This window comes from Rattus norvegicus, chromosome 11 (genome assembly GCF_021556685.1).
Source record: "Rattus norvegicus strain SHRSP/BbbUtx chromosome 11, alternate assembly SHRSP_T2T, whole genome shotgun sequence".
NCBI lineage: Eukaryota > Metazoa > Chordata > Mammalia > Rodentia > Muridae > Rattus > Rattus norvegicus.
The window spans coordinates 78,819,724-78,830,908 of NC_141544.1; the positions used below are offsets into that span (position 1 = coordinate 78,819,724).

The 11,185-nt window shown below is 46.1% G+C and overlaps 1 protein-coding gene across 2 annotated transcripts in view; it reads left to right on the plus strand.

Annotated features, from left to right (window-relative positions):
* Positions 1-8,807, plus strand: part of Slc49a4 (solute carrier family 49 member 4) — a 73,192-nt gene extending 64,385 nt beyond the window's left edge. For both annotated transcript variants that reach the window (NM_001012017.1, XM_087576205.1), the window contains 2 exon segments: positions 1,473-1,655; positions 7,714-8,807. In NM_001012017.1, the coding sequence (NP_001012017.1) occupies positions 1,473-1,655; positions 7,714-7,829 (299 nt within the window). In that variant the 3' untranslated portion in view covers positions 7,830-8,807.
* The last annotated feature ends 2,378 nt before the right edge of the window (positions 8,808-11,185 follow it).

Consider the following 11,185-nt stretch of genomic DNA (forward strand, 5'->3'; position numbering starts at 1 on the left):
GTCACAGAGTAATTGCCAGCCATTTACATTTTTAGAGAACAAGTGGTGGGGGAGGGGAGGCAGCAGTGAGGTCAACCAGAGAAGTCCATTAGAAACTGATGGCACTGCTGTCTTCCTCCCGGAGGTAGATGCTTACCCGATTGGAGCCAGCTGTGGTTAACTCTGGTGCTTTGAAATGCCAGAATCTGTGACGCATAAGAGATTGGTTTAACGCCCTCACTCTCTGCAGCTCTGCACAGCAATTTTTTTCTTAATAAATATTTATAGCAAAAGTATTTTTTGTAACTTTATACTACGTTCTATGCATTATTGTCAGCAGATATCTTTATTAGAATATAGGTATATATTATAGCTCTCCCCCAAGGGCTCTGTTCCACCTCCAAACTTGAGTTACTGACAGCGTATTGGCAGATAGGAGCTGTGGTAATGCTGGAGTGGCGTGCTCTCTGCTAAGTGTGCTTACAAGAACCACAGTGCATCCTCTTCCAACGGAATGCACTACAAGTAACATTAGTAGGCTAACCTGCTAATCTGATCCTCCCACCCTCCTCACCTGTTTAATCTTTATTGACTGATTGATTTTCGGAGAGAGTGTCTAAGTAGCTCAGGCTGTCTAACTTGTAGTCCTCCTACCTCAGCCTCCCCAGTGCTACGATTAGAGGCCAGCATCCCCAGAGTTGGCTCAGCACCATGTTAGTATATGTGTTTGTGGTGAAAACAGACCTTATTTAAAAAGACTCTGGCACAGAACTCCTTCCCTCCTGCATTCTCCGGAAGGATGCTGAGTGCCTCGTGTGGCACTAGGAAGCCACTGTGAAGCAGTCTGCATGTGTAATTTCAGTGCCACTTCATGTGTCTACATTTATCTTTGCATCTTAAGTTCCCTTTAACATTGTAACAAGACAAGATTGTTATAACTTACTGCATTTTATTCACTAACCTCATTTGTCTGTGACTCAGAGAAAAATGTATTTTTACTTTTATGAAACTTTTCATCAAAAGCCTTATTTTTTTTATATTTATTTATTTATTGTGTGGTGCATGTGCCACACCACACGGATGGGGGTCAGAGGACAGCTTGTGGGAGTCTTTTCTCTCCTCCTACCATGTGGGTCCTGGGGCATTGAACTCCGGTCATCAGGCTGGGTGGTGGGCTCACCCACAGAGCCATCTCAGGCTGGGCCAGAAAATTTTGAATTTGTCTCTCATGCTAAATTGCTTTTGTGCTTTGGAATAATCCACCAGAAAGAGAAAGCAAATAAACTGGTAACACTCAGCAACAGAACCCGTTCTTCCTGCAGAAAACCAGAGCAAGGAGGTGACAGCTATGTGATGTCCTGTCAGACTTCATCAGCCACCGTGGGGAGGAGACTCGGCTCCAGAACTGTTGCTTAGGGGGACCCGACGTCCTGTCTGCCCTGACTCATCGCCGCTGCCGTCCGTGAACTAAAGCATCTGTGTTTTTATTTCAGTGACACTGTATGCCTCCTGCATCCTCCTGGGAGTCTTCTTGAACAGCAGCGTTCCTATATTCTTTGAGCTTTTTGTGGAAACTGTCTACCCCGTGCCAGAAGGGATTACCTGTGGAGTTGTCACTTTCTTAAGTAATATGTTCATGGGAGTGCTTTTATTTTTTGTCACATTTTATCATACAGGTAAGGATTTGATTTTTTTTTTTTTTTATTATTCACTGCCTAAATGTGCTTTGAGACAGGCTTGAGGAACTGATGGATAGGAGACCTGTTTGGAGAGCTCTCACTAAAGTGTATACTTTATGAAAGCAGTAACCACAGTTGTTTTTCTTGAAGTGTGTCCATGGGCGTTCCCACACCTAGAGTGTTTGAATTAGCCGGGGTGAGCAGAATGTCATTTACTCTCATCAGTGTCCTCCCAGCTGGCCAGGTGATTCCAACACTCCAGTTTGCATTGACAGTCAACTGGTGATATTGCTTTTCAAACACATGTACACTGTGCTCTCTGAGCAGAGCATGAATCAGTGTCAGGGGTTGATGTGGTTTAAAGCCCTGGGGATGAACAAGAGTAAGTCAATACGGTGGGCTGTTCTCTGAAGCAGGCTACTCTAGGAGGCCACACTGTTTATAGGGAACTTTTGACAAGCCTGGAATTGAAGTAATAACTGTCCTAACCTCCTTGGTCAGAAATACATTTTCAAAACATTCAAAGCAATGAGGCAAAATCATGGCAACTTGAACTCCTCCAAACTGCACAATAAATCCAAATGACAATGATTTTCATAACATGATTAACAACAAACAAGATGGCCCCTGTCAGTCAGGGCTGCAGGTACAAGTTTTGGCTCCCCTACACCTGGTAGGGGCTTAGTGAGTCATCAAGGGGAGGAACACAATGTAGTCATTGCCTCGTCTCCTCTGTTTCCAGTACAGAAAACACCACCTGTTAGGGAAAGGACATCTGCCTTCTACACAGAGCCTCTCCTCTGTTGTGTTACAGCTTTAATTCACTTCAGTTGTGTCCAAGTGGAAATTAAGGGCCTGTCGCCTTTGCATGGCAAAGCTTCAGAACTAGTATGTGTCCCTAACAAGATAGAAACAATTTTTCAGCTGATGGGCCCAGTTTTACTAAGAGTCTGTGCAGCCATGAAGAACATGGGTATCCTGTGAACTAGACATACTTTCTTTCCTCACAGTGTTTAAAAGCAGCAGCTGATGTTGGATAATGTTATTCCCCACTGAATCTCTTTCTTTGGTCTCCAGTGTATGGCATTATTGATCAGTGTAAAGCAGGGTAGGCACCAATAACAGCAAGCACTCTAAAACTGTGTCTTACTCAGTTTCCCATTCCTTCTGGTCAGATACTTTGTTATTAAAGTTTAATTGTAATCACTGTTTTAGACATTCCTTGCATGATGATGATGATATACCAGCTCTGATGAAGATCTCAGGGAATGGTGAGAGAGATCACAGGGCAAGATGACAAAGACAAGAGAGGGGCAGTTAGAACTTCCCAGTGGAGCCCACCTCTCTAAGGTCCAGCACAAGACATGGCTCTTGAAGACTCAGTTCACGTTTCTATGCTTCAACTCTGTCTTACTGCAGAAGAACACTGGGGGTTTGGTATCTACGGCTCTTCTAAGTCTAGCAGCAGGGTTTGGAGGGTGGGGGTCTTGAGACACAGTTTCCCTGGGTAGCCCTGGCTATCCTAGAACCCACTTTGTAGACCAGCCTGGCCTCAAACTCAGAGATCTGCCTGCCTCTGCCTCTCAAGTGCTGGCTCCCAGCAACAGCCTTTGGTAGATCCGTTAGAGATTGACACCTGTCGTGACATAGCTGGAACCATGGATAGTGGCCAGAAAAGTACCAAGCACCATTTCTGCTAACCCTTGCCTGCTCTGGTTACAACAAGAATTATTCTGGCTGGGAGAACATGGTCCTCTCATTAGCCGAATTCTGATCATGTGTTCTTACTCCTAACTGAACAGCTGGTGTAGGATTTCTGCCTAACCTCTTGGCTGCTGTGAGCAAATGAAACTTGCAGTAATAATGAATTTAATCCACCAGGATGATTTCCAGACAGAGAGGTAACTGTCTGAAGTAAACACCAGCATGTGGGTAGTGGATGTGCAGGTAGGTGTGAGAGCACAGTGCACACTCGGGAGGCATGTTTTGTTTCTTCTTGGTAACTAACTCGTTGATGCTATGGTGTAAGTGAGCAGGCTTCTGTTCTAGAGAAAATCCTGCGAGCGTGTCAAGACCACGCACAGGCACAGGTTACTTAGTAGTGTGACCCGAGGTGAAGTCCCTCCACACAGTGACTGTCACTGCCCTACAAACCTGCAGCAAAGCACCACGTGCTTCAGGACTGAGGATAAACTATAAATCTGAAAATGATTTGCCCAGAGTCCTCAGTATTTTGTCCAATGAACTTGATGGTCTTCCATCAAGCCAGTGTGGAAGGAGCACAGTTCGCGGCTTTAAGATGGACAGTTGCCTAGGAAGCAGATGTGGAGGTTCAACTATTACTGCTCGCTTGAAAGGCCCGAACTTATCGTTTTTTAGGAAAGCCTGGAATTGGTTTGTTTGGTTGGTTTAGTTTGGTTTTAAAGAGATCTAGTCTCACTGTATTCCCCAGACTTGTCTTAGACTCCAGGGCCCTAGCCACCCTCCTGCCTTACTCTCGACAGCATCGACAGTGACAGACATGTGTCCCCGTGTGTGGCTACAACCTGGGTTTTGATCATCGTAAGAGCTGTGAGTTTAGCTCTCCTCTCAGAGAAGTACTCTGCTGTCGGTTCTTTCCCGCCCACACCAAGCTGCCTGGTGCCTGTGTTCGATAATTTTTCAAAGCTGTGCAACTCTCTCCCACACAAGCCTGTACAAGGAATGCCCTGCCAGAAGGTGGGCTCGAGAGTAAGGCCACTGGCTTATGTGGAGCTCTGAGCCACAGAGCCTTTCAGTTGGGCCTTAGCACAGGAAACCGAATCGGAGATGTTTTAGTATTCTGATGTGGGGATTTCAAGGTCAGTCACTCTCCACTGTAAGGGGAAGTTTGCTCTGAGACCCTTGATGAACTGTGACAGTGCAGTGATGCTTTACTTTAATAACATCAAGAAAAAAACCAGTGTGGGGATGCAGCGTCCTCCGTGTGCTCTCAGATGCAATCCGATTTATATTCTGAAATTTGTCTAATGTGCTATATTTTGTTTCTAAGCGCAGTGATGAATTTTGTCTAAATGTATAAAGATTTTGAAGTGGCTGTCAGGATTTGAGGCTATGGTGTCATTCAGAAGATGCAGGGACCCGGCTGAGGGGGAAGCACTGCTAAGGGGGAGGATCAGCAGATGGGGACCAGGGATGTTAGTTACACCTAAGGAGAGTGCTGTGGTGTGAGGGCGGGAGGGGACCCTGTGGAGTGCAGGAAACAGGCCATGACAGGGTCTGGGTGCCCACTGGGTCTCACAGGGAGAATGGAAATGGTTTTGCTGAACACCGGTTGACTCTAGAAGTTCTGGAGATGGTGCTTATAGATGGCCAAACGGTAAGCATGGTGACGCTGAGAAGAGGGAAGAGGTTAGCTTCTGGGAGAGGGACAGAAGGTGAACCAACAGTGCAGGGGTGCTGTGCGGTGTGCGGTGCACAGGGCCAGCTCAGGGGTGCCGCGCAGGTGAGTGTGTGCACAACACTGGCACACAGGGCCAGGGCAGAGGTGCTGTGCAGAGCCCAAGCAGAGTGAAGTGTGGCCCTTGAGCTGCAGATTGGCATTGAGGATGAAGCTGCTGTGTGGTAGCCATTGGCAAGCAGTTCACACAGGAATGTGTTCTGTAGTCCTGCCTTCTGGCATGGACTTCTGCTTCCTGGTGGGAAGAATACAAACATTTCAGTGGATTGGGTCTCATTCTGTTAAATTCTCTGACACCTAGCTCAGAAAGTCAGTAGTTTGTTGGCTTTACAGTGTAGACAGATTAAACAATTTAGACAGATTAAATGTTTAAGTAACCACCCCTGCCACCCCTACTCCCACCCCCACCCCACCCCTACCCCCCTTGTCCAGCTATAGTTTCTATGAATGGTCTTCAGTATGGAGATATAGGTACTCCCCTGCCTTAGACCATTTGCTTTCTGAGAAGAGAAGTGGTTTTTAAAGCTCACTTGTGCTTGTAAGTTTCTAAAAAGTGGATTTGACTTTCCAGAGAGACACAGGAATGAAGAAACATCTGAACCTAGGCAGAAATAATGAAATAAATGTTGAGCTTTGGCATATTAGACAAAAGCCCTGCTTGCAGGATGGCCAAGGCTACGTCAGTCAGACGTGGCACGTGTATTGCTGTAGCTTCCTGTAAATTAAAGCACTGTGATTCAGTAGGTGCCATTGTGAGCCACACTGTCAGGTATCTGCTTCCTTTTATCCTGCATGTACACTGTGGCGGTCAAATCAGAGAGCTCACTGTTAGTACAGTTGCTGGTTAATCCCTTCCCCTAACTGCTTTCTCCTACCTAGTAAAGTTATCGTCAGAAATCCAGGCTGTGTGTTTAACATAAAGGTAAAAATTGCCTGAGAAATTGTCCTTTGAGGAACCATGATGGGAGGGACCAGAGGTTCTCTCGGGATTCAGGGGTTCTGTGAAATCCAGGTAGAACACAGAAAGCTTGGCAGAAAGTGGAGTCCACACCTGTTTACCCTGTGGAATACCTAGTCCATCTTTAATACCGTCTTTAACTGTGTCGTCGTTGAGAGGTAAGGACACTGCTTCTCAGCACAGTATAGCAAAAGTCACAGAAGCACCGCCTTCGGGCTCAGTGTTCACACAGGGGGTTCTTAGGCTCTGTGACCTGGAGGTTAAAGTAAAGCAGTGCTATGGGGTTCAAGACAGACCGCTAGAGATTGAAGCCGTCTTAGCATTCTATAGGAAGACAAAGGGAAAATATAAACCTGTGGAAAGGAGGGAAGAAGGAAAAGCCATATTCCTTCTTTCTTTTCCCCGTTGGAACTGATGATATTAGACTAGAGAAGTTGTCCCTAACCACCATTGACAAGTTCTCCTGCCAAGAAGCTACTTGTTTCCAAGCCTGGGGATTGATGGGTGGAGGCAGAGGGAGGCTGGCCCGATGCAGGCCCCTAGCCTATGGTCCCCGGAACGCTGAGAAGCAGCCAGAGGTAGTCACAGTTGAGTGACCCAGCAGGTGGCCCAGGATGTCCTGTTACTCCTGGACACGAGCATTTTTTAAATTTACTCTTGATGGCATTAAGTCAGATAACAGCCACGTCACCTGCTTGGATAACGTTTGCGTTTCCCAATGGTTAGCATAATCTGTGACTCTTCATGGTAGTAGGGAAAACTAGAAAAGGTGACATAATACACTGCTCTCTCTGGGAGTAGAAATGATTAATTCTTTAATTCTTACCTTATTTTTCCATATATTCTAATTCATGTTGCAGTGGGTAATATTAAATATTTTTGTTGAGAACGTTATATTTCCATCAAAACATATGAAAATATTATCTTAAAAGTCAGTTGAGAAGGAGGGGAGACCGCTCAGTGGGTTACTGTGCAAGCATGAAGGCCTAACTCCGATCGTCTGCAACCATGTAAGAAGCTGGGCACGATCACATGCATCAATGACCCGGGGACAGAGACAGGAGGATGGCTGGGGTTGGCTGACCACCAGTCTAGCTGGTAAAATAAAAACCTCAGGAGCTGTAGGTGCAGTGAGAGACCTTGTCTCAGGAGAATAAGGCGGAGTGTGGAGGAGGACACTGACCTCTGTGTGCACACCTCCTACACTCAACATGCATGCAGCTCACACATACACACACGTGTGTGTGTGTACATAAAATCAAATGTGACTTTTCTCTTTATCTAAACCCACTAGATATTTCTAAACCAAGACAAGAATGCCAGTGACAGAGGACTCTTAAAATATAATTAACAATCTCACAAGCTAACATGAAAGGTGATCAATTTTTCCCCTTTCAATTAATAGATTGATTTTCAACCAAAGTTAAGGTGTATCAAATTGCTGAAAATGTATTAACCACATCGATTAAATATTCTACATGAAGTCTGGTAATACATCACACACGTCACTCACGTCCGGACTGTCAGTGTGCAGGACAGTAGCTTCCAGGATGCCTTCGTTATGCTTGCTTGGGAACGTGGAGCAGCCATCTTTCCTGATGCCGCAGAAATGCTTAAAATGCTGTCGAGTTGAGTTTATTTTATTTTTTGTCTTACAGAGTTGTCTTGGTTCAACTGGTGCCTTCCCGGGTCGTGTCTGCTCAGTCTTCTTCTCATTCTGTGCTTCAGGGAATCCTATGACAGGCTGTACCTTGACGTGGTCGTCTCGGTCTGAGGCCACAGACTGGTGGGACTTTAAAGGGACCTCAGTACTGCACCTTTGCTTGGACTCGCACATGCGCTGGGAGAAAAGGCGAAGAAAGGATTCTCTCAGAGGTTCTGTTAAGTGACAGAGTCTCACGTTAATTTAATGACTACTAGGTAATAATAATGCAGGACTCGGTGTCACGAACTCGAGGACTCGTGGACAGCACACGCGTGCTAGTGGCTCTGGGGTGGAGGTGCGACGGCTCACACAGGATGCGCTGCCCCGTAAGTCATGCCCGTGTGCATTGCACCTGTGCTAACTGATGAGCTGAACTGCCGCAGGAAGCATGGGCGTCAGCCCTCTGAAGAGGACTCCTCCCAGGCACACAACAGGAATGGAGTCACCACTAACTTCTGAAGACATCAGACCCCTGTCAGATTTTAATTACAAAATAGCCGGGGTGTATCCCGGTGATAGAAGTTAGCCCGTGTACACTACATGTTTTTCTAATAAACCCGTTTCTTATACGACTCCTCATTTTTAATGTGGTTGGAAGCCTCTGGCTGTCCTTTGCACAGGCCCTGGCTCCTTCCCATCCACCCGTTTCTGTGAGTATAGTCAGTCACGCCAGCAAGGTGAGTAAATGCCCGATAGGGTGCCATTAACTGTTGTGTGGAAAGCATAACTCTGTTAGGGTTTAGCACTTTGTTAAAAATGAAAGCCACATGGAGCATGTGTGTCTCCAGTACATGTGCTGGCACAAGTGTGAAGTCCAGCGCCCACTGTAACTTACCAGGTTAGATTGTAGTCAAACGACCCCCCATTTGAAAAGAACAATGTATAACTCTGAAGGTTTGAAGATCTGTGTGTGATTTCTGAACTATACCCGTGTATTTAATTTAGATTGTAATATACTCGATTCTAAATGAAGTCATTGTATTTGATTGGACAGATTTTTGCCAATAACTATTTCTTTCTATAAATAATGGATTTTTACAAAACACACTCATTGCATGACTCTTGGACCTGTCTTTCACTGGGTCATAAAATTCACTGTAGTGGGCCTGTGACACTGACCGCTCATATTCCATAGCTCCTCTTACACAAAACCAAACCTTCCCTAAACTCCCAGAACAACAGCAGCCTTTACCGGCTGCCTCCTCTTGCCCCTTTGCTCACATGCAGTAGCAACTTTATTGCCAGCCACCTCTTTTTACAGCCCTTACCTGGGTCTTGGAGGAGGGTTATGGGATTGCCTAGTATCTTCTGAGGCCCTAAATTGTGAAGTGAGAAAAGGTTAAGTCCTCAGATTTAACACCAGGCTTTAGTCACCTCTGCATCGCTTCCTGCTCTAACCATTGTGTTCCCTAAGCAAGAGAGGGAGAAAGGGAGGGAAGGAGGGAATGAAAGATGATTCGCTCTGCTTACTTTGTCCTTCTTAAAGTGAAATAGAAGGCAGAATTCTGAAGGTGACAGTAAGCTAGTCACTAAGGACATGCAAATTAGCCACCACCCCCTCCCATGTAAGGAGGAGAGCAGAGCAGAGAGAAGGAGTGTGGAGTGTTGGACGGTGTTACATAAAATCCGCTATAAGGCTTCTGATGAGGAACGCTTTGATTAATGGTTAATTCTACTTTTAACACAAAGTACAGACTAGCACTTTAAGAACAGCACTTAAAAATAGCTAATCGCTTGAAGACATTTTAGTGCATTGTCTCAGTCACCCGTCTCTACTGTGGCTTCCCCTCCAGCAAACAACTGCTCTACTCGTGCACTGCAGCTTTTCTTGGTGATGAAAACTTCACAGGAGGGCAGCCAGTGGGCCTGGAGGAAAGGGACGGATAGGCTGTCTGTGCTGGGCAAACCTGTGCCACCCTGACACAAGCTAGAGTCATCCAAAAGGAAGGCATCTCAATTGAGAAAAGGCCTCCACAAGATCCAGCTGTAGGCATTTTCTTAATCAGTGATTGAGGGCCCAGTGCATTGTGGGTGGTGCCACCCCTGAGCTGGTGGTCCTGGATTCTCTAAGAAAGTAGGCTGAGCAAACCGGACTGAGCAAGCCTGTAAGCAGCACCCCTCCGTGCGTGGCCTCTGCATCAGCTCCTGCCTCCAGGTTCCTGCCTTCTTTGAGTTCCTGTCCTGACTTCCTTTGCCGATCAACAGTAAAATGGAACTGCAAGCCGAGTAAACCCTTTCCTTCCCAGCTTGTCTTTTGGTCCTGGTGTTTAGTTGCAGCGATAGAGACCCTGACTGAGACAAGTGCGTCCAAGAAGTAAGGTATGGCTGCGACAGACCTGACCGTGTTTTGGGGGAGATTATTGAAGGACTTCGGAACTTTGGACTAGAAGAGCCGTTGAGAGCTCAGGGGGATGTTCTGTAGGAGCTTGGAAGATAAGAATGTTGCGAGCATTGCAGAAGATGGAGGCCTGGCCTGTGAAGTTTCAGTGGGAAATTTAAAGACTCTATGGGGCTGTTTGCTACTTGAATTAAGATTCTGTCAGTCTGGGGCAGAAGGGTCCTTGCTGATTAATGAGAGACCCCATAACACCTGAACGCTGCAAATCCTCTTAGTTCTGGTCAACACATACGAGGTTTGCCCTTGTCTCAGACCTGAAGGAGCCGTAACCCTCCACCAATCCAAGCTCTGTATGTAGAATTTATAGAAATGGCCCTAAAGAAAGGTAAATTACCTCATCAAAAGACTCGAGTCATCCAGTGCCTGTGGGGATCAGTTACATGATGCCTTTGGATCTTCAAGTCCTGCAGAAAAAGAGTTAAGAGTTCGCTTATCATCCCCACACACCTCTAAGGTATTTTAAACCAGGTTCTAGGATCCTTGAATTACCCAGCACAGTGCGTAAATAGTTTTCTTGTTAGGAAGAAAAACCGTCTGTGCACACTCATTTCAGTCGTACTCTTTTTCCAAATAGTTCAGATCTGCAGTGGATTGAGTCCATAGATACAGAAGAGGAGAGGGGGCAGTGTAGTGACAAGGACATGTATTTTCTGAGTCTCAGATTTATGCCTCTTCCCCGGCCGCACAGCATTATAGCTTAATTTAAAATGCTATGGGTATTCATGAAGATTCACGAGTCCAGAAGGGAGGGGCTGCCGAGTACATACACCGCCACCGAGTGTGGGAACTGCAGCGTCTGACCTGCATCGATGAGTTCTTGTGTCAAGTTTAAAGTGCGTGGTGTCACTGGCGCTGTAGCGCCTCTCCTGTTTTACCTCACCAAGATCTTATGCAAAGGTTCTGATGAATAATTCAGCCGTCATAAATGAGCACGCGGCATTATTAATCGGTGAGGACACGTTATCGGATAAGCTCCCTGTGGCCTGTCAATTAATACTTTACAGTTCATGGGAAGAAGTGTTTTTTT